General features: G+C 48.1%; 1 protein-coding gene across 1 annotated transcript in view; it reads right to left on the reverse strand.

The window, feature by feature from the left end:
- Nucleotides 1–17,263: 17,263 nt before the first annotated feature.
- The window catches only part of FRMPD3 (FERM and PDZ domain containing 3), a 73,887-nt gene continuing 67,246 nt past the window's right edge, over nucleotides 17,264–23,904 (reverse strand). Inside the window, 8 exon segments of the mRNA XM_033201371.1 lie at nucleotides 17,264–19,945; nucleotides 19,948–19,998; nucleotides 20,001–20,768; nucleotides 20,771–20,797; nucleotides 20,800–21,477; nucleotides 21,480–22,016; nucleotides 22,019–22,072; nucleotides 22,075–22,268. Coding sequence (XP_033057262.1) covers nucleotides 19,131–19,945; nucleotides 19,948–19,998; nucleotides 20,001–20,768; nucleotides 20,771–20,797; nucleotides 20,800–21,477; nucleotides 21,480–22,016; nucleotides 22,019–22,072; nucleotides 22,075–22,268 — 3,124 coding nt within the window. The 3' untranslated portion in view covers nucleotides 17,264–19,130.

A 23,904-nucleotide genomic window follows, 5' to 3' on the forward strand; every position in this document is an offset into this window, starting at 1 on the left:
CAGATGTATCTCGCTTGTTTGAGAAATACCAATGCGGGGCGAGTGTTGTGTGGTGGAAGGGAATGTATCTATAAAAGGAGGAAAGTGAGGTCAATGAGATAAGAGTGATTGGAGGCCGGCCGGGCAAGGTGGCTCACGCCTGTAATCCCAGCACCTGAGGGCGCCGAGGCGGGCGGATCACTTGAGCTCAGGAGTTCAAGACCGGCCTGGGCAATGTGGCGAAACCTCGTCTCTACAAAAAATACAAAAATTAGCCAGGCGTGGTCGTGGGCACCTGTAGTCCCACTGAGGCAAGAGAATCACTTGAACTTGGGAGGCGGAGGTTGCTGTAGTGAGTGGCGATCACACCACTGCACTCCAGCCTGGGAGACAGAGTGAGATTCTGTCTAAACAAAACAAAACAGTGACTGGGGGACTCAGGTGGGCGCGATGGCTCATGCCTGTAAACCCAGTACTTTGGGAGGCCGAGGCAGGCAGATCGCTTGAGCTAAGGATTTGCAGACCAGTCTGGGCAACATGGCAAAACCTTGTCTCTACAAAAAATACAAAAATTAGCTGGGCATGGTGGCAAGCACCTGTAGTCCCAGCTTCTGGGGAGGATGAGGTGAGAGGATCACTTGAGCCTGGGAGGCAGAGATTGCAGTAAGCCGAGATTGCGCCACTGCCTTCCAGCCTAGGCGACAGAGAGAGACCCTGTCTCTAAAAAAAAAAAAAGTGATTGTGGGGAGAGTGCTGATCATGCAGAACCTTATAGGTTATTTTAGGGGTTTTTGCTTTTACTGAATAAGAATTTTTAGCAAAGAGTGACATGATCTAACTTCCCTTTTAAAAAGATCACCCCAGCTACTGAGAACAGAGTGTAGGAGGCAAGATAGGAAGCAGGAAGACCGATTAGGAGTTAACTTCCAAAGAAAGTTGATAAGACATTTATACAAACAATTACAAAGCACAGACAGTGTAATATACTACCATAGAGAAGCCTGTGCTTGGATAACGTGGAGGCTGCTGTAACAAGGAGACTCTAAAATGTAGCGGCTTTAGTAAGACAAATTATTCCTCTCTTGCATAACAGGTGGCTGGTCTAAGCCAGTGGGATGATTCTGCTCCATGCTAGGTCATGGACACATCCACATTCTAGCTCAGAGAAGAGGTCTAGGCAAGGGATTTCCTTTTAAGTAAGTGAGATGAAATTTGTCCATCCCACTTTCTGTCACATCCCTTTGGCAAGAGCTCAGTCACAATTTGCACCTAACTGCAAGAAAGACTAGGAAATGTTTTGTTAGGTGGCCCCGTTCCCAGAAAGAAGAGAAAGTGAATTTTGGCTATGCAACTAGAAGTCTCCCATAAGTCCCAAACAAAATGCTGTGCAGGTCCAGAGGTAGAAGATATCACCTCTGCGTGGAGTATCCTGGGAAATATTTTTGGAGGTAGAGCACATGAATTAGGCTTTGATTGATGAGTAGGGTTTTGACAGGCAATGATTGGGAGAAGGTGGATCTTCCAGGCAGGAAGAAAAGATGACGAAGCAGAGAGAGATTTTGAAGAACAGAAAATAGGTTAGTTTTTCTGGAATATCAAGTACCATATTGGGACTTCATTCAGCAGGCAATAGGAAGCCATTGACTGTTCTGCAGTAAGAGCATGACACGATCATAACTGTGCTTTAGGTAAACTTTTCTGTGTAGGGTGAAGAATAGGGAAGGGATTAGAGGCAGGCAAACCAGATTGGGAGAGCAAGTTAGTAATGTCATTAACTATGCCAGTAGCTGTAGGGTTTAAGAAGAGGAATGGTAAAGACATTGTGAATCTCAACCTTTTAGAGATTATGGACCCCTTTGAGAATTTTATGACCACTATAGATCCTCTCTCCAGACACAAGTATTCCTCACTTATTGCACTTTACTTTATTGTGCTTTGCAGATACTGCATTTTTTACAACTTGAAGGTTTATGGCAACCCTCTATTGAGCAAGTCTATTGATGCCATTTTTCCAAGAGCATGTGCTCATTTTGTGATTCTTTGTCACATTTTGGTAATTTTTGCAATATTTCAAGCTTTATTATTATTATTATTTTATATCTGTTATGGTGATCTATGATCAGTGGTCTTTGATGCTACTATTGTGATCGTTTTGGGATGCCATGAACCATGCCTATGTAAGACAGGAAACTTAATTGATAAATGTTGTGTGTGTTCTATGTTCTGACTGTTCCACTGACCAGCCATTCCTCCATTTCCCTTTCTCTCCTCATACCTCCTTATTCTCCGAGGGACAACACTATTGAAAGTAGGCTAATTAATAACCCTGCTGTGCCCTCTAAGTGTTCAAGTAAAAGGAAGTGTTGCACGTCTCTCACTTTAAATCAAAAGCTAAAAATGATTAAACTGAGTGAGGAAGACATGTCAAAAGCTGAGACAGGCTGACAGCTAGGTCTCTTGTGCTAGTTAACCAAGTTGTGAATGCAAAGGAAAAGTTCTTGAAGGAAATGAATAGTGCTACTCCAGTGAACACATGAATGATAAGAAAGCAAAACAGCTCTACTGACAATGTGGAGAAAGTTTGAGTGGTCTGAATAGATCAACCCAGCCACAAAATTCTCTTACGGCAAAGCCTAACCCAGAGCAAGGCCCTAACTCCCTTCATTTCTGTGAAGGCTGGGAGACATGAAGAAGCTGCAGAAGAAAAGTATGAAGTTAGCAGAGGTTGGTTTATGAGGTTTAAGGAAAGAAGCCATCTCCATAACATAAACGTGCAAGGTGAAGCAGCAAGTGCTGATGTAGGAGCTGCAGCAAGTTACCCAGAACATCTAGCTAAGATTATTGATAAAGATGACTATACTAAACAACAGATTTTCAGTGTAGATGGTAAAAGCCTTCTATTCAAAGAAAATGCCATCTAAGACTTTCACAACTAGAGAGGTCAATACCTGGCTTCAAAGCTCCGAAGGACAAATTGACTCTCTTGTTAGAAGCTAATGCAGCCATTGACTGCATCAGTCAATGCTCATGTATCATTCTGAAAATTCTAAGGCCCTAAATAATTAGGCTACATTCTACTCTGCCTGTGCTCTATAAATGGAACAACAAAACCTGGATGATAGTACATCTGTTTATAGCATGGTTTACTGAATATTTTAAGCCCATTGTTGAGACCTACAGCTAAAAAAAGAGAGATTCCTTTCAAAATATTACTGTTCATTGTCAATGCACCTGGTCAGCCAAGAGCTCTGATGGAGATGTACAAGGAGATTAAAACTATTTTCATGCTTGCCAACACAACAACCATTCTGAAGCTTATGGATCAAGGAGTCATTTTGACTTTCAAATCTTATTTTTTAAGAAATATGTTTTGTAAGGCTGCCATAGATAGTGATTCCTCTGATGAATCTGAGCTAAGTAAATTGCAAATCTTCTGGAAAGGATTCACCATTTTATTTCATTTTATTTTTTGTGATTAAAACAACAACTATTGTATTTATTCACAATTCTGCAGTCAGGAATTTGGGCAGGGCTCAGCTGGAATGTTCTTATGCTTCATATGGTGTCAGTTGGTATATCCTATAAGGTTGCAGTCAAGGTCAGCTTCACAAGCATGCAACCTATGTAGTTGCGGAGAGCCCCACACTCAGAGGGACCTTGCAGTTAGTTTAATGCTCTGCTGTTGCCATCTTAAAATTCTAAATAACTTTTGAACAATGGATCTTGCATTTCTGTTTTGCACTGGGCTCCACAAATTATGTAGCTGGGGTTGGTTATAATCAGATGGTGACTGGGGCTGGACTATCCAGGATAGCTTCATTCACAAATCTAGGGTCTTAGTAGGGTTGGCTGGGAGGCTGGGACCTCTCTGTCTCTCTCTCTACATGACTAGCTTGGGCTTTCCCACATGGCAACTGGATCAAAATATTCATAAGCCTTCCATGTTATGAGTTTTTTTCTTGTTGTCACCTCCTCCTTTTTCCAGGGTACTTGCTGCTGCTGGATTAAGCCCATAGAAAGTTTCAGTTCATAGAGGGACACCAGATTCACCATTTTAGATACCATTAACATTCATGATTCATGAGAGGAGGCCAAAATATTAACAGGAGTTTGGAGGAAGTTGATTCCAGCTCTCCCAGATGGCTTTAAGGAGTTCAAGACTTTAGTGGAGGAAGTAACTGCAGATGTGGTGGAAATAGCAAGAGAACTAGAATTAGAAGTGGAAACTGAAGATATGACTAAATTGCTGCAATCTCATGATAAAATTTGAATGGATGAGCAGTCATCTCTCTCTCTCTTTTTTTCCTTTGCTTACGGATGAGCAAACAAAGTGGTTTCTTGAAATGGAATCTATTTCTGGTGAAGATGCTGTGGGCATTGTTGAAATGACAACAAAAGATTTAGAACATTACATAAACAGTGGCAGGGTTTGAGAGGATTGCATCCAACTTTGAAAGAAGTTCTGCTGTGGCTAAAATGTTATCAAACGGCATTTTATGCTACAGATAAATCTTCTGTGAAAGGAAGTCAATCAGTGTGGCAAATTTCATTGTTGTCTTTTTAAGAAAATTTTTATAGCCAATCCACCCTTTAGCAACTGCCACCCTAATCAGTCAGCAGCCCTCAATGTTGAGGCAAGATCCTCCACCAGCAAAAAAGATTACTACTTGCTAAAGGCTTAGATGATCATTAGCATTTTTTAGCAATGAAGTTTTTTGTTTGTTTTTGGTTTTGTTTTTCTTTTTTTTTTTTTTTTTTTGAGACAGAGTCTCGCTCTGTCACCCAGGCTGTAGTGCAGTGGCATGATCTTGGCTCACTGCAACTTCCGCCTCCTGGGTTCAAGCAATTGTCATGCCTCAGCCACTTGAGTAGCTGGGATTACAGGCGTGCACCACCACTATTGGCTAATTTTTGTATTTTTAGTAGAGACAGGGTTTTGCCATGTTGACCAGGCTGGTCTCAATTCCTGGCCTCAAGTGATCTGCCCACCTCGGCTTCACAAAATGCTAGGATTACAGGCATAAGCCACCGTGCCCAGCCTACCATAAAGTATTTTTTAATTCAGGTATTGATATGGTTTGGATATATGTTTCCTCAAAATGACAAGTTAAAATGTAATCCCCAGTTGGAAACAGTTCTGGTGAGAGATGTTTGGGTCATGGAGGTGGATCCCTCGTGAATGGCTTAGTGCTGTACTTCAATAGTGATTGAGTTCTTTATTCTGAGTTCATGGGAGATCTGGTTGTTTTAGAGTGTGGCACTTTTCCCCTTTGTTCCCTTGCTTCCGCTCTTGCCATGTGACATGCTGGCTCCCTGTCACCTTCTGCCATGATTGGAAGCTTCCTGAGGTCCTCACCAGGAGCAGATGCCAGCACCACATTTCCTATAAAGCCTGCAGAGCTGTGAGCCAATTAAACCTCTTTTTCTTTATAAATTACCCAGACTCGGGTATTTCTTTATAGTATACACACACAAAAAACAGCCTAATATAGGCACGTACTTGTTATTTTAGACATAATGCTATTGCACACTTAACAGACTACAGTGTAGTGTAAACGTAATTTCTCTATGCACTGGGAAATAAAAAAATTCATGTGATTTGCTTTATTGCAATGTTTGATTTACTGTGGTGGTCTGAAACTGAGTCCACAATATTTTCAAGGTATGCCTGTAAATTATCATAGAAGCTTGGACTCATTAGTTTAAAACTAAACACAGGCCAGATGCAGTGGCTCACTCCTGTAATGCCAGCACTTTGGGAGGCCAAGGTGGGCGGATCACAAGGTCAGAAGTTCGAGAACAGCCTGGCCAACATGGTGAAACCCTGTCTCTACAAAAAATACAAAAATTAGCTGGGCGTGGTGGCACGCACCTGTAATCCTAGCTATTCGGGAGGCTGAGGCAGGAAAATTGCTGGAATCTGGGAGGCAAATGTCCCAGTGAGCTGAGATTGCACCACTGGGTGACAGAACAAGACTGAGTGATGGGGCGGGTGGGGAACTAAACATTCCGTTAGGGCAAAAACTAAGTGCTGTGATCTGATTGGCTATCTGTAGAATGTAAACGTGTGGAAAGAATGTTATCTTTGCTCCTTATTTCTCTCTAGAAAGATAAGCACAATCAGGGTATGTGGGCAAGGGATTACTCTTTGAGAGATTATTTATTTACTTATTTTTATTTTTGAGATGGAGTTTGGCTCTTGTCACCCAGGCTGGAGGGTAGTGGTGCGATCTCGGCTCACTGCAACCTCAGTCCGCCTCCCAGGTTCAAGCGATTCTCCTTCCTCAGTCTCCTGAGTAGCTGAAATTACAGGCACCCATCACCATGCCCAGCTAATTTTTTGTAGTTTTCGTAGAGACGGGGTTTCACTACGTTGATCAGGCTGGTCTTGAACTCCTGACCTCAAGTGATCCACCCGCCTCAGCCTCCCAAAGTGCTGGGCCACCTCGCACGGTAAGAGATTTAATTTAAATCTCTTTGAGGAGATTTGAATTAAAATACTTTAGAAAAAAAAATGTCCTCAGCCAGGCATGGTGGCTCATGCCTGTAATCCCAGCACTTTGGGAGGCCAAGGCAGGTGGATCACCTGAGGTTAGGAGTTCGAGACCAGCCTGGCCAACATGGTGAAACCCCCCCCCCCGTCTCTACTAAAAAAAAAATAAATAAATACAAAATTAGCTGGGTTTAGTGGTGCATGCCTGTAATCACAAAGCACTTTGGGAGGCCAGGCGATCTCCTGACAAGGTCAGGAGATTGAGACCATCCTGGCTAACATGGTGAAACCCCGTCTCTACTAAAAATACAAAAAAAAAAAAAAAAAAATTAGCCAGGCGTGGTGGTGGGCGCCTATAGTCCTAGCGACTTGGGAGACTGAGTTACGAGAGTGGCATGAACCTGGGAGGTGGAGCTTGCAGTGAGCCGAGATCACACTACTGCACTCCAGGCTGGGCCACAGAGTGAGACTCCGTCTCAAAAAAAAAGAAAGAAAGAAAGAAAGAAAAAAAATCTCCTCAAACTTTTAGGGATGGATGAACATGGACAAATTAGACCATCAGAATAGGGACAATGTATGTGTCAGGTAGGCATTAAGTTCATAAGAGATTTTTAAAAACTGGCAGAATTATATGTAAATCATGGCGAGTTCTGTAAATGTGATATATTGTCATTCAAAAGAAATGTGCTGAGTACCTATATACCAGGGCCTCTGGAGGGTGTGCCTACAGAGAATTAACAGTACACTATCCTTTCCCTTGAGTGGAGCAGACAAGACAGATACTTACAGAAATAAGGTTAATAATGGGGGCATGAGAAACATGATCATATTGAAAGAATCTGGGAAGGGTCTTGCAGAAAATGGGTGAGGTAAGACCAAAGATATTAACCTGAGGATACAGAGCGGGGAGAAGAGCTTTAACAAAGGCCATGGGCAGGTGAATGTATGTGTGGGGTGAGGCGAGGAAGGGTGTGTTCAGAGCTCAGGTAAGAAAGGCAGCTAGAAGCCTGTGATGGTCAGATATATATATTTTAAAGACAGGGTCTTGCTATGTTGCCCAGGCTGGTCTCAAACTCCTAGGCTCAAGTGATCCTCCTGCTTTAACCTCCCAAGTAACTGGGACTACAGTCATGTGCTGTTGCACCAGCTGATGGTGAATTTTATGTGTCAACTTGAGTAGACTGTGGTCCCAGTTATGAATCAAACACTACTGATTTAGGTGTTGCTGTAAAGGTATTTTGTAAATGTGATTAGCATTCATAATGGGTCGACTTTAAGTACGGAGATTTTCCTAGTTAGTCTGGGTGAGCCTGATCCAATCAATTAAAAAGCCTTAAGAGTGGAGCTGAGGTTTCTGTAAGGAAAAAGAAATTCCATGTGTGGACTACAGCTTCAGCTACTGCCCAGAATTCTAGCCTGCCCCTCCTGATGGCCGCCACACGGATTTCAGAGTAGCCTAGCCAGCCCCCACAATGACGTAAGCCAAATCCTACAATAAATTTCTTAATATATGTCTTGTACTGGTTCTCCTTCTCTCTCTCTCTTTTTTTTTTTTTTTTTTTTTTTTGAGGTGGATTTTCGCTCGCTCTTGTTGCCCAGGCTGGAATGCAATGGCACGGTCTCGCCTCACTGCAACCTCTGCCTCCGGGTTCAAGCAATTCTCCTGCTTCAGCCTCCCAAGTAGCTGAGATTACAGGCATGTGCCACCACGCCTGGCTAATTTTGTATTTTTAGTAGAGACGGGGCTTCACCTTGTTGGTCAGGCTGGTCTCGAACTCCCGACCTCAGGTGATCCACCCACCTCGGCCTCCCAAAGTGCTGGGATTACAGGTGTGAGCCACTGTGCCCGGCCTTTTGCAGGCATTTGTTGGGCAGCAACTGTGGACAAAGTACTGTACAGCGCTGTTTCCAGATTACAGAAATGAATAAAATATGACCCTTACTCTAAGAAGCTTTACAAACAGATTTGTCCGAGCACTAACTTTAACAGCAGTCAGAGAGAAAGAAGCCCCCTCCTCTCCTCCCTGAAGGACCAAATCATCCTTTTCTGAGCCTGCCACTTTGATCCCCAGCACAGTGGGCTTCTTGCAGCCCAGTGGAAGATTTGACTAGCTGGGCTTCCTTTTCATCTTCAAGCAACCTGGCCCACTCCTGGGTATTAGCATTTCTTTCAGGGTATTTTCTCTTTTCTATCTCCTATGTCTGCTCCAATGTTTCCCTCTCGAAGCTAGTGTGACCTACTCTCATTGTTCATATTCCCTCCTTGGCCTTGTCAGCCAACCCCCAATTCAATGCCAACTGGTGGCAGGTGGGTGTTTCACTTTTGTAAGCATGCCAGAGAGCTTTCAAAGGCCACCACAAAGTCTATCACAGATGTAGAGACTGCCCATGCTGGCCTCACCACCTCTCAGGAGTTGGCCCTTCTATTGGGGCACAGACTCCCAATCTTTTTTTTTTTTTTGAGACAGAGTCATGCTCTGTCACCCAGGCTGGAGTGCAATGGCGGGATCTCGGCTCACTGCAACCTCCGCCTCCTGGGTTCAAGTGATTCTCCTGCCTCAGCCTCCCGAGTAGGTGAGACCACAGTCACATGTCACCACACCTGGCTAATTTTTTGTATTTTTAGTAGAGACGGGATTTCACCATGTTAGCCAGAATGGTCTCGATCTCCTGACAGACTCCCAACCTTACATTCTCTGAGTCTTCAGCAAGAATGCAGGCTGTCTGAGGGCAGAGGCTATATAACTCTTACAGTCTCTAGCGTAGATCAGCCTCAGAGAGAATGCATTTTAAACACTTAAGGATTTGAATTGAAAATCTGGATTGACACTGACAGATATCTCAGGAGGTGACTTTATTTATTTATGTATTTATTTGAGACAGAGTCTGGCTCTGTCGCCCAGGCTGGAGTGCAGTGGCACAATCTCGGCTCACTGCAACCTCTGCCTCCCAGGTTCAAGTGATTCTCATGCATCAACCTCCTGAGTAGCTGGGACTACAGGCGCGTGCCACCATACCTGGCTAATTTTTGTATTTTTGTTTTAGTAGAGATGGGGTTTCACCAGGGGTGACGGGGTTGGCCAGGCTGATCTCGAACTCCTGACCTCAAGTGATCAGCCCCCTTCAGCCTCCCAAAGTGCTGGGATTACAGGCATGAGCAACCATGCCCTGCCAGGAGGTGACTATTAATGGCCTCTCCAAAGACTTCAACATAGGAGTCTTCTGAAAGAGCAGAGGACTTATACATGTAAATCATGGTTTTATTAATATAAGTCTATCTTAAAATGAGTCCTGTTCTGGAAGATTCATCTCATAAAGTGAACCTGGCTTGTTTTACCTTAGATAGGATTTGGCTGAAACCTTTAAATGTGTCTCACTCTTCTAGGGTGCCGGCGAGTTGGTTTCTTGTGAATGTAGATGTTATTGTACAAGGTCAGTATGACGGGGAGCTAGAATCATGTACGGATTTAAAATATGGGAGGTTTCAGTCCTTCTTGACAGAAGGTGATTAGACGAAAACAGCAGGGCCAAGTGAGCTTTGTAGTTTGTTCTGGTGCTTAAGTTTTATGAACTAGGGAGTTCTCCCAGTTTAATTACTGACTTGGGGAACATTGGGTGATGCTGGAAGTACTTGCCTTTGTTTAAAAATGCTTAAGTGAAAGTATGATGAGAAAACGTGCTTTTTAAAAGCTAATAGACCCTTTAGTTCAACCCATTCATTTTATATGTAAGAAATTGATAGCCAGAGAGGGGAAGTGAATGCCCAAGGTCACACAGCTAGTTTTTGGAAGAGCTACAAATGGAATCAAAGTCTTCTGGCTCATGGTGTAGGGCTTTCGCTTGCAACTTTGTTACAGAGCCAAGCTAATATGGGCTCAGGGCCGCAGGAACTGCAAATCAAATAAAAGTCTCTTTCATTGTTCAGCAGGGAAAATCTGTCCAGTTTCTTTTTGGTTCCTTGAGTCTTTTCAGGTCCCTGGAGGCATTGTACATTCCTGGTGTGCCAGGTTAGGAAAGGGGCAGGGATGCTTCTTTGCTGCCTTGCTTTACTACCAATTCTGTCCTTGGTGACCAAGGCCATATAGGCTTTTTTGGCTATAAGTCAAACTAGGACGCAGGAATTGCATTTACTTCCAAGAAACTGCAAATGGCTTGCCCATACTGCAGATTTATTCTCAAATTTATATGAGTGAATCAGGGAGGGGCAGTTGGGATCCTTGGTTTATAAGGGAGCAGGCTGAGGGATTGAGTGATTAGGGCTCTAGAGAAGGCAGAGAGAACAGATGTTACCTCAGTGGCTTGGGCACTCCCCACTGTTATAATCACATAATTGAGAGAAGGGATTTCTGACAGCCACATTACCTAGGTAACACAGCATGCATATCAATTAAAAAAATCATGGCCGGGCGTGGTGGCTCATGCCTGTAATCCCATCACTTTGGAAGGCTGAGACGGGCAGATCACCTGAAGTCAGGGGTTCGAGACCAGCCTGGCCAACATGGTGAAATCCCATCTCTACTAAAACTACAAAAGTTAGCTGTGCATGGTGGTGGACTCCTGTAATCCCAGCTACTTGGGAGGCTAAGACAGGAGAGTCGCTTGAACCCAGGAGGCGGAGGTTGCAATGAGCAGAGATCATGCCATTGAGAGAAGGAACTGCACTCCAGCCTGGGTGAAAAGAGTGAAACTCCGTCTCAAAAAATTTTTTCTTTTAATACAAAAATTAGCTGGGTGTGGTGGTACACACCTGTAGTCCCAGGTGCTTGGAAGACTAAGGCAGGAGAATCACTTGCACCTGGGAGGCGGAGGTTGCAGTGAGCTGAGATAGTGCCCTTGCACTCCAGCCTGGGCGACAGAGCCAGACTCCGCCTCAAAGAAAATCAGATTCATTGCATTCTGCATTGGATATTTATATATCTGACATTGTAGGAAGCCCTTATGCCCAGCACAAAGTGCTTTATTCAGTTAATCAGATGGCTGAAGTTCATTATATTGCCCTGGCAGAGAAAATGGGGAGATGCAGTTCAAAAGATACAAAGTAGTAAATACGTAGGCTGTAGTATGTAGGATGAAGTCTAGAGATCTGATGTACAACATGTAACACGTCTATGATACCAGTTTTTGCTTGGGGAGAGGAAGAGAAAAAGGTGGGTTTTTGTTGTTGTTTTGTTTGTTTGTTTTTGTTTTTGAGACAGAATCTCACTTTATCACCCAGGCTGGAGTGCAGTGGCGCCATCTCGGCTCACTGCAACCTCTGCTGCCCAGGTTCAAGCGATTCTCCTGCCTCAGCCTCCTGAGTAGCTGGGATTGCAGGCATGCTGATTTTTGTCTTTTTAGCAGAGACGGGGTTTTGCCATGTTGTCCAGGCTGCTCTCGAACTCCTGACCTCAGATGATCCATCAGCCTTGGCCTCCCAAAGTGCTGGGATTATAGGTGTGAGCTACTGTGCCTGGCATGTTTATTCTCTTTAAAACAAAAACAAAACAAAACAAAAAAAACAAAACAAAAACCCTTTCCTATTAAGCCTAAATGTTGAGGAAAAATTACAAATTCAAGCTTCCTTTAATTACAGCTGCTTTTAGCAAGGAGGATGAGGATGGAGGAAGAGCAGGAAGATGTCAGAGAAACATGTGAGGGGTATTGGCCAAAGGCCAAGATGAGCTTTGTGTTCACCAGACTATGTCCACTGAGGACAGGGATTCTCCATTGAGGAAGTGAGCTGGCTTCGCAATTTCGAAAAAAAAGGCCCAGAGGAAAAGAAGTCTTGCATGTCTTTTTTGAGGGAAACTGACTGAAAACGGTTTTGCCTGAGAGCAATAGATATTTTGAGAAAACAGTCCCCCAAAGCTCTGCTGGCCAAGTTTCTAGTTCCAGGCCCTTGGTGCAAGCTTAATTAGTTTCTGTGGACCAGCTGCAAATGGGGCAGTTCGATTTGCACTTGTTAAGCTTGTACAGCTAAGACTCAAGATTTTTACAGCTGCGTTTTCAGCATCACCTCATTAATCCTCACAGCCATAGAGGGAGGCTGAAGACTCAGTCATCTTCATTTTAGAGGAGAGGCCCAAAGATGTAAAATGACGTATAGCCCATCATATGGCAAGTCAGTGGCTGGGCTGAAAAATAGAAGTGAGCCCTGATTCTAGGGTGAGCTGCTCAGCCTAGCCCACACAGCTTCCCTACTTTGCTTGCTCGTTGCAGATGCAGAAATCTCCGGCTGGTTCCCCTCAGTCTGGCTTGGGGTGACCTGCTGCTAAGTGTATAATAGGCAACAGCTGGGGGGCAGGGGCAGGGAAGGGGAGGGAGCCTTTGATAATGCTGCCCCATCTCCTCTTGGTGTCCTTTCTGACACCCTGTCACTCCAAGTCTTTCTCCTTTTTTCTTTTAGATACAGGATCTTGCTCTATCACCTAGGCTGGGTGCAGTGGCAGTGTGACTTCCTGGGCTCGGAGGATCCTGCCACCTGAGTCTCTTGAGTAGCTAGACAACAGGCATATACTACCATGTCTGGCTAATTTTCTCTAAAGAGATGGGGTCTTGCTATGTTGCTCAGGTCTCCAACTCCTCAGCTCAAGCGATCCTCCTGTCTTACCTCCCAAAGTGTTGGGAAAACAGGCGTGAGCCACCCTACCTGGCCATTCCAGGTCTCATATCCCTGAACAAGCACTTGACCCCCACCCTGTGCCCAGATCCATGGAAATAGATGGGTCCCAGCTATCCTCCCCTTGAGGCTTATGCAACCAGCTGGCTCATCTGATGGGCCCTAAGTGTGTCATACTTCCATCCAAGCATGTCTATTAGTTGAAGAGACTGAACTTGGACGCTAGGTAGATGGCTATGGGAATGTCACTGACAGTATCAGACACAAGACTCAAGTGTCTTTGAAATGATATGTATCTTTAAAAGGCATTCGTGTTTACATTCCTCACATGATACTTTTAGATAAAAATATTTAATGTGGGCTGGGTGTGGTGGCTTATGTTGGTAATCCCAGCACTTTGGGAGGCCGAGGTGGGCAGATCACCTGAGGTCGGGAGTCCGAGACCAGCCTGACCAACATGGAGAAAGCCCGTCTCTACTGAAAATACAAAATTAGCTGGGCGTGGTGATGCACGCCTGTAATCTCAGCTACTCGGGAGGCTGAGGCAGGAGAATTGCTTGAACCTGGGAGGCGGAGGTTGCAGTGAGCCGAGATCACACCATTGCACTCCAGCCTGGGCAACAAGAGTGAAACTCTGTCTCAAAGTAAATAAATAATAATAATGTGTCGTCAGAATGATATTTTCCCCCAAAATCTTGGAGAAAAATTCAAATGTGTCAGGTTTATGGGCCACATTGTAATTGTGGCTTTTTGTATCTGCCAGAACATTGCCACATACTCTGGGGGGCTCAGACCCCAGGTGGAGGAGCACAGGGAGTCCCATAACAATGGGCAGATGGTAGAGGATGAGGGGACCACCTGGGAGCCACATGCATATTTTGAAGGCTGCTTTTTGGACATAACGCTCAACCCACAAATTTCCATGCACATATACTCTTTCATCCCTGGCTCCCTCAAAGAGACATGTGACGCAAGGGCAGAGCAGCAAAGATAGGTTAGGGGACAGGTGGACTTGCACTCACACTCCAAAGTTACAGGCCACCTGTTACACACAGGCTGCCTGGACCCTGAGCAGCAATTACAGGTCATCTTCTGATGAGTGTGGCTGCATCCATGCCTCTGTTTCCGGGAGAAGTGATTGGCAGGTAAGGTTGAATCCGGGCGTGGTGGCTCATGCCTATAATCCCAGCATTTTGGGAGGCTGAGGCGGGCAGATCACTTGAGCCCAGGAGTTTGAGACCAGCCTGGGCAACATGGCAAAACCCTGTCTCTACAAAAAAATAAATAAATAAAAATAAAAATCAGCTGGATGTGGTAGTGGGCACCTGTAGTCCCAGCTACTTGGGAGGTTGAGGTGGGAGGATCACCCGAGCTCAGGAGGTCCAGGCTGCAGTGAGCTGTGATTATGCCACTGCACTGCAGCCTGGGTGACAGAGTGAGAACCTGTTTAACAATAACAACAAAAACCCCACAAAGGTGGGTTCCTCCCTGCACTTCCAGATGCTGCAGAGAATGATCCTGGGTCCACAGAAAGGTGGGGTCAGGCTAAGTACTGTAGGGTAGTAGTTGAAAGCATGATGGGCTGGGTTTGAAAACTGATAGGCTTACCACTTACCAGCTGTGTGACCTTGGGCTAGTGACTTGTCTAGGCTTCAATTCCTCCTCCGATAAATGGAAATGATATTAGTACCTCTCTCAAAGGATTATTGTGAAGATTAAATGAGATCATGCGTGTAAAGTACTTAGCAGGGTATCTGGCATATGGCAAGTGTTCATACACAGTTGTTTTTGCCTATTTAAGGGCAAAGTTCAATTTTTCTGTGTTGTGGAAGACTCCCAACAAAGTACAGTTGCATACTCCTTTTAGCCAAAACCTTGAAAATGAGAATGAGGAATCAATACCCAGAGGGAAAGACATCACAGACAGGAGAGCAGGAAAAGCTAAACCTGAGCTCATTGCTAAGTGGTAGGTAACCTACCTCATTCCTATGTGCAGGTAAACCTGCAGCTGAAAACATCACATGGACACCAGAGCATGTCCCTGTTATGCTGGGGTGTGGCATCAACCAATGACTTGGTGCGTGGATGTGTGGGCCTTTGTGGGAGTCACTAGAAACGCTCATGTGAAACAAGCAGTTCTGTACCTGCAAGAAGGCAGTCTTCATCATTTCCACTTTACAGTGGCTTCCAGCCGGTAAGGACATTGAACCCAAGAAACCCACCTGGTGTCCAGGACATTTCTCCAGGGACCAGGACTGAATCCTCAGAGGTCATTTCCTCCGACTAGGTGGAGGACTTCCTCCTCGCTCCAGATGTACACCCACAGTCTGGCTTCCAGGCTGCAGGATGAGGAATGGGATGTGGCTATTACCCTGGAACTGGATGTGGTTATTACCCTCATCCTACTGGCTGTTTGCAGGAATTTGATCCTGAGACATAAATGTATGCCCCCTCCCAATGCTGGCAGTTGAGCCTCCCCTGCCTCTTTGGCAGCAAGCTCTGTCTCCCAGAGGAGACAGAGCCCTTTTTACTCGCACACAAGTCTGGGATGGCTCTCTCATGACAGTCATCTCATTCAACACTCATTCATTCTACAAATATGTGAATACCTACTATGTGCCAGGTACTGTGTGGGTGGGTACCCAGGGTGTAAAACTAAATAAGAATGTTTTCTGACCTTCAGGAGCTACCAGTGTAGTTAGCGCAGGGCCTTAGGGCTCCCAAGTTTTTGGATTGTCCAGTTGGGTCATTTTGAGTGGCAGTGGGCTTCACTTTATCGTGGCATTGACTCGCACTGAATCTCAACCTTAGTGTTGTGGGACAGTATGCCTGGCAGGCAGCACCCGGAAGAGCTCTGCCTCTAGTCCAAGGGCTGCCGCCGGTGGTTCCCTCCCATGTTTAAAGAGGAGCTTTGGCTTGGTGTTGGGGAACATGCAGAGAAGCCCAGCCTGACTATGTTGCCCCTGGCTCCTCTTCAATGCTTTGCTTCCAAACCTCTTTAGCCATAACCTTTGCAGACATGGAAAAAAGGAGTCTGTAGGCCAAGTGTGGTGGCTCACGCCTGTAATCCCAACAGTTTGGGAGAACAAGGCGGGTGGATCACCTGAGGTCAGGAGTTCGAGACCAGCCTGACCAACATGGTGAAACGCCGTCTTTGAAAAAAAAATTAGCTGGGTGTAGTGGTGGGCACCTGTAATCCCAGCTACTTGGAGGCTGAAGCAGGAGAATCACTTGAACCCAGGAGGTGGAGGTTACAGTGAGCTGAGATGACACCATTGGACTCCAGCCTGGGTAACAGAGTGAGACTCTCTGTCTCAAAAAAAAAAAAAAAGTCTGTTATCAATCTTTGGAAGTGACTAAGTAGGATCACTGTACACGATTGTGTAGCTTGTATACCTAGCCAATGAAGCAAGTGGGGCTGGACAGGGCTGAAATTACCAAGCCATGTGCCCATCACACAGAGGGTGTCATGATGGGGGCATGGGCAGCAGGAAGAACCTTTTTCTAATTTGGACAAAGATGCCTCATAGGCTAGTGAAGACCTGTAAGTACCGGAAGAAAATTAGGAAACAGGAGAAACAAAATAATTTCTCACCCTTGGGTAACTCTGAAGAGCCCGAAGGGTTAGCTCTGATTAGGGTCCTAATGCTTCCATACTATGGAAACAATCCCTCCTTCCCACCCCACCACATGGCCAGCTGCTGTTGCAAGGGATTCCATAGACTAAACTGCGAGGCAGTCAGGCTGCACTCTGAGAGCAAGAAGGCACAGTTCAGAGGGAGAGGCCCCATTTCCCAACCCCAGTCTGAGGAGTGGCCTAAAATCCTAATTTCCAGGCCATCTGATACACTAGGCACAGAGCACACTGTGTTTTTCCATATGCCCCCCCCACACCACCTACAATCCTTCAGCTCTGAGGTCACAGCCATGGTGGCCAGGTGAGCCAGAAGCCCCGTGGTCAAGAGAAAGAGGTAGACAATTTCCAACTCCCATGAGAAACAGGAGGCTTCAAAGAGGAACAAAGGGGATCCCCTGCGTGTTGCGGAGGTGGGAGGAACAGGGTCCTTAGCTGTCATCACCCACCAGTGCCCCGTACATAAGAGCAAGGGTCCAGGAGGAGCACACAAAGGGCCACCACCAACCAACAATTCAAGGACACAAGGACACCCACAAAGAGGCACCGCAAAGACTTATTGGGATAGTAAGATGAATAGATTTAATCATTCTTGTTTGAAAAACAAGACATAAATTAGTATATATATATAATTTATATATTTTATGTAGTATATATACTATATACAGACATTAGAAAATGTTTCCTCTCCATGAGGCTGAGGGAGAGGTGAAGGATGGCAGTGGAATGACAGGCAGGGGCTGAGTGGCGAAGTTGGGAGAAAAAGAAGACCATGTCAGCACTCCAGCTTGCAGTGGCTGAGGGGAAAAGGATTCCCCACTGGCTGCATCTCTGGCCCATTCAACAACTTGGTACTGGGGGAGGAGAAGCAAGGAAGGGAGGGCGGGATTCTGCAGAAGAAACTCCCCTCCTCCTTGCTGGGAGAACTCACCACTCAGGAGACTTTATTGTACTAGAGGCTACCAAGGATGGGCAGGGGTTAAGCACAGTGTACATCTTTATAAACTCACATCAGAATGAAAGATTTCACATGGACCTCTGACACAGTGATGAAACAGAGGCAGACACAGGGCACAAGGGTGTGGGAAATGGGGAGATATGGAGACATGAACAAGAAGCAATCTACACAGAAGAAACATTGGCTTTCTTTGTTCCCTACAGTGGGACAGTTGGTAGGGACTCCGTGTCTTCACTCCCAGGAAGGTTGTGGGGTGGGGGTGGGGGCAGGGGGAGGGTTGGCAGCGGTGGTGGCGGTGGTGGTGGCAGCGGCAGCGGTGGTGGCAATAGGAGGTGTGTGTCAAGGTGATGTTAAACAGTGTGAATTCCCTTCCAGATGGCTCCAGAGAGGGAGAAAGAGGTGCAGGACTGCACCGGGTAAGGCGCTCAGCTTCTTTTCTTAGAGAGACAAATCCACAGGGTCAATACACAGCCAAAAGCATATACTCAGGATTAACATATCACGCTAGCTTCCAAAAGTTTAAGATATAGTCATCAACACCCCCCACCCCTACCCCTTTCCCCCCTCCCCCCACCCCCTCCCCGATCCACAGCTAAGTCAAACTCCTAAGGACAGTCTGTCTGTAGAGAGATGTTGAGAGAGGAGCCTCACGCCTGCAGCAACAGCCCCTGCGCTGGGCTGGGCGGGCTCCTAGGCCTGCACTGGGTCTCCCCAGGCAGACGTTTTCACCAGGTACCTTACCCAAAACGAGTGGGGTGATCCCAGATGCTTGCTCCCTAGTGGACTGAGCTGCCCTGCCCATCAGTGAGAGGCAGGGCACTTTGGGGATGGCTGGTGTGGAGCTACTGGACCTGGGTGGGGCTCCCAAGGCTGGGCCTGTTGGGCAGCTGCAAAGAGCCTAGTGTGGCTGTTTTCTGCAGACATCTCACCCAGGCACAGGCCCTCAGGGTGGCACCTGCCAAGTGAGTGTGAGCCCAAGGTGGTTGGGCACATCTGGACTGAGCGCACTCTCCCCTCGGCACGGCAATGTGGCCTGCTGCTACTGCCATTGCTCCCAGCAGGGGAGCCAATGCCATGAGGAGCTCAAGGCCTGAGGGTCCGCTTCCTTCAGGCCCTGGCTCCCCCAGCGCCCAACACGGATTGAGCAGGAAGTGAGCCTGATGTCACCTCTCAGCCCGAGAGAAGAGATAAAATACAGCCCTGCTGTGAGCAGAGTGACGAGGGGCCTTTATCCTCACAGTGAGGCCCAGAGGCCAGGGAAGGGGTGAGGACACCCAGGGCGGCAGCTAAGTCTGCAGCCCTTAAGAGAGAGCCTTAATCGAGAGAGTTTCCACTCCCTGGAGACTGATGGGCTCTTGGACCCTGACTGGCCCAGCAGATACACACACACTCACCACAAGATGCAAGGACCACAAAGCTCAAACTTGGGGCCATGGTTGGGGAAGGGGGACAGGTGTGGGCAGATGCCCTACTTAATAAGGGTTTTTAAGGAGTGGGTGAATGTGCTCATAACAGTCGCCGAAGTTGGGGAGCCTGGTGGGTGCTCTGTGGCTGCCCCTGCAGCTGCTGCCACCTGCTGCTGCTGCTGCTGCTGCTGCTGTTGCTGCTGCTGCTGCTGCTGTTGTTGTTGTTGCTGTTGTTGCTGCTGCTGCTGTTGGTTAAGGTTACGGGCTGTGGACTCCTCAGCTGCACGCAGCAGGAAGGTGTAGTTCCTCACCACCTCTTCTACCTTGGCCAGCAGCTCTTGGCGCTGGGCCTCGGAGCGCACAATGAACACCAGCCGCACGAAGGTCTCAATGAGGCTGCTCAGCACCTGGAAGCTGCCCGTGATTGCTGCCAGCATGTGAGTCGGGCTCTTGTCCACATTGGCCACACGGCGGCAGGAGGCCCGGAGCTCCTTGAACTTGAGAGCTAGCTCGAGCTTATACTCGGAGATCTGAGAGACATAGGGCTTGGGGGCACGGGCCTCGGGGCTGGCCACACACTGCCGCAGGACTGTCAGCAGTTCGTTGGTGTCCAGCCGGGCAGCCAGGAAGCCATCAGGGAGGCCATAGGCATGGGCCCGCAGGGCATTGATCTTGGCCAGGCTCCCCTCGAAGGTGGACACACGGAGGTCAATCTCCTGAGTGCGGGAGGCCTCAGGGCTGCTGCTGCTGCAGGTAGCAGCATCCAGCACCTGCAGGGTCCTGCTCACCACAGGCACCACCTGCTCGTCCAGCTTCATGCCAGGCAGAATCTTCATGGGGATAGAGTAAGAGAGCTCATCCTTGCCATCACTGGCTCATCTGCCATGTCACACTTGCGGTAGTAGAAGCAGTAGCGGATGGAGCAGCACTGCTGCTCTCACTGTCCTCGTCCAGCTCGGCAGGCTTCCGGTACACCTCTGCGGGCAGTGAGAACACGGCCATCTGTCTGGGGCCTTTGGTCTCTGGGGCAACCTGGACGTAGGAGGGGTCTCCCAGCGTCGGTGACTCCAGAGACCTGCTTTTGGGACCCAAGGCTATGGGGAGGCTTGCCTCTAACTCCTTGGCCTCCCTGGGCAGCATGCCCAGGGGTGGATGTGGGTAGACATCCGAGGTCAGCGAGGCCCTGTCACCTTGGTCCAGTTCACTGATACTGTAGCGGCGCATCAGTTTCCTGTAGTTGGGAGCTCCCAGACACTCGCCCCCTGAGGCACACGTGGTCAGGCACGAAACACCACTCTCAGGGTCCGATCGGCACTCTCGGGATTCCAGGCTGGTAGAACGAATGCGCCGGATATTAATGGGGCTGCTGAGGCTCACGCCTGGGCCAGCCTCTGGCTGCCTCTGGCTAGGGAGGACCCTGTCCCTTTCCCTCCCCCGGAGGCTGGGCACTGGTGTCTGGGTGGCTTGCGGCCGGCCCCCCCGGCAGATGCGCTTGCAGTCGCAGCTGCGCCTCTGCTCGCGGGACATGCCAGGCCCCTGTTGCACGGGGCTGCTGCGAAGCTGGCAGCTGCAGCGGCCGGGTGCTGGAGGTTGCAGGTACTCGGTGCCTGGCAGCTCCCCCTGGCTTGGTGGCTTTAGAAGTTCCTCAAGAAACTCCAGCTCATACTGCTTTACCTTCTGCAGTTGGGCCTGCCGCTCACTGTCTCCTTCTTCTGGCGGGTTGGGAAGTGGCAGAGAATAAATTGCGTAGCCGGAAAGGACCTCGGGATGACTTGGGTTTTGCAGGGCCTTCAGAGGTCGAGTGGGCTCCATTGAGAGTTGTTTCAAGCTTCCTAGAGGGCATGGTGCTCACCTGCCGGCTGGCAGCCTGAGACCTCAGTGGGCTCTGGCCTCGAGGTTGGCAACTGGGGCTCTGGCCTTGAGACTGGCTGCTGGGGCTGTGGCCATGGGGCTGGCAGCTGGGGCTGTGGCTTCTTGACTGGCAGCTGGGGCTCTGCAGAGCCATGGGGTAGGTAGCTCGGGGAACCAGGCTGGTCTCTTCGAGCTTGCTTCTTTTGGGTGTGCTCTCCAGCTGCGCCTTCTCTCCTTGGCTGGAGATGGTGCCCTGCTTCTGCAGGGTGGGCTTACCACCCTCTGGCCCGCCTTTGCCTGCCACCTCCCCTGTAGCCTGCTTGCCCACTGACTCTCGGCTTGTTCGCAGAAGATAGCTTTTGGGAGGGAAATTTTGAACAGGCAGCCTGTCCTCCTGTTGGGAGAGGTGCAGGCTGTCAGCCCAGCTGCCTGTGGGTGCTCTGGGGCTGGAAGAGACCTCTGCGCCCAGCTGATGCTGAGAATTCCGTGAGGTCTCTGGAGCACTGGGGCTAATTTTGAACTTTAGATTCTTATTTGCACTGCTGCTCATCATGCTACCTCTGGCCTCCCCATGCTGGCCTCCAGCCTTCTCTCACCCCTGCTGGGGGGGTTCCCCAAAGCCCCACCAGGAGTGACTAGACTCTTACTGTGAACTACTTGCTGTAGGGCAGCTGAGATGATGGCTGGGGTCACACTGCCCTTTGGGTCCAGGATAAGCTTGGGGCTCAACCTGACCTCCTTGGGTAGGTTGTCCCTCAGCTCAGAGACCTGCTCTTCACTGAGGGATGACGTGGCTGCCCTCAGTGACATTTCTAGGCCTGCCCTAGTGTGGCCAGGCCCTCTGTCCTCAGGAACTGGGGACAGCAGGCTCAGATTCTTCTGTTCACTAAGCTGTGGGGACAGTGCTGGGTGTACTGCCAAGGAGTATGTTCGTTCTCCTTGTACCTGGCCCTCTGACTGGGGCAGCTTCCTCCGAGCGCCAGCGGGGCCACTACTCTGGCCTGTGGCAATGGGTTGGAGAGATGGGTTGGGATCCGGGCGCCCGAGAGAGTAAGGGGCCGTAAGAACAGCCTGGGCTGCACAGCTCTGGATCCGGAGGGCAGGTCCTTGCGGGCAAGGAGGCTGTCCTTGTTGAGGTGCTGGGCCAGGAAGAGGTGGTGTTCTGGTGCTGCTTCATGGCCGACATCATCTCTGACATGTCTGTGAGCTCTGAAGAGTTGGTTTCATGACCCGAGTCCAGTGATGATTCAGGAGTGATTGTGGCCAGCACAATCAGACCTGGAGGAACAGGGATAGGGCTTGTTACGCTTACTGAAATCAAGTTCTTTTCCAGCTCTACATGGTTGTCCCTTCGTATTCATGGGCGATTGGCTCTAGGACTCCTGAAGACTCCAAAACTTGCAGATACTCAAGTCCCTGATATGAAATGGCATAGTATTTGCATGTAACCTATGTACATCTTTCCATGTATTTTTTTTTTTTTTTTTTAATTTTTTGAGACGGAGTCTCGCTCTGTCGCCCAGGCTGGAGTGTAGTGGCCGGATCTCAGCTCACTGCAAGCTCCGCCTCCCAGGTTCACGCCATTCTCCTGGCTCAGCCTCCCGAGTAGCTGGGACTACAGGCGCCCGCCACCTCGCCCGGCTAGTTTTTTTGTATTTTTTAGTAGAGATGGGGTTTCACCGTGTTCGCCAGGATGGTCTCGATCTCCTGACCTCGTGATCCACCCGTCTCGGCCTCCCAAAGTACTGGGATTATAGGCTTCAGCCACCGCACCCAGCCCTCTTTCCATGTATTTTAAAGCCTCTCTAGATTACTTATAATACCTAACACAATGTAAATGCTATGTAAGTAGTTGTTATACTGTGCTGTTTAGGGAATAATGACAAGAAAAATCTGTACATGTTCAGCATAGACATATTTCTTTTTGTCAAATATTTTTGATCTGTAGTTGGTTGAATCAGTGGATGCAGAACCCTCAGATACAGAGGGCTGACTGTATAGGAAGTGCATAGAAGCCAAGGTTAGCCAGCAGTATTTCCAGCTGGAGAAAAGCAGTCAGGCCTGGTGAGAATGCAGGGCTGAGGGCGGGAAGAGTGGAGGGGAGGGGACAAAGAGGGGCAAGCTATAAGAAGGGGATGAAAGGCTGGAATCCAAAACAGAAACAAAAGAGGTGGAGCAAGGATCTGGCAGTTTGATGGCAAATTACCATGCAAATCACATGCAAAACAGCATGCTAATCACAACTATTTTAGATTCAACAGCTAGGAAATTTTTTGTTAATTGTCCTAAAGAGGGGCTGGCAAAGAGAGGTCTCTCTCTATCCCCTCATCTGGCCAACCTGCCTACAGTCATTGCAGCTGAGGCCATTTAGCTGAGCTTGTCCTCACTCCAGCAGCCACATGGGACTTGAGCCTGGGAGCAGTTAGCACTCTCTCCAGACTCTAAGCAAGAGAAATGCCAGCCCTGGGGGCGCAATACATGGGGGCTGCCCAATGTCAAGGGTGTCCTCACATACGAAAAGGCAGGCTTTCTCTGACCCCAATACCTTCACCCTCCCTTTCTACATTTTTCCCCTGCCTCACATGCTTTCTCGTGGTCCCTATTCCTCCCTATTCCTTTTCTGTTGCTGTGTCATTTACCTCTTCTCTCTCTCTCTCTTTTTTTTTTTTTTTTTTGAGTCTCACTCTGTCGCCCAGGCTGGAGTGCAATGGTGCAATCTCAGCTCACTGCAACCTCCGCCTCTCGGTTCAAGCGATTCTCCTGCCTCAGCCTCCTGAGTAGCTGAGACTACAGGTGTGCACCAGCCTACCCAGTTAATTTTTGTATTTTTAGTAGAGACGGGGTTTCACCATGTTGGCCAGGCTGATCTTGAATTCCTGACCTCAAGTGATCTGCCCACCTTGGCCTCCAAAAATGCTGGGATTACAGACGTGAGCCACCACGCCCGACTCTCTTCTCTTTTTTTAAGGTGTATGTGTATGGAGG

Source organism: Trachypithecus francoisi, unplaced genomic scaffold (genome assembly GCF_009764315.1).
Source record: "Trachypithecus francoisi isolate TF-2019V2 unplaced genomic scaffold, Tfra_2.0 Lachesis_group6, whole genome shotgun sequence".
NCBI lineage: Eukaryota > Metazoa > Chordata > Mammalia > Primates > Cercopithecidae > Trachypithecus > Trachypithecus francoisi.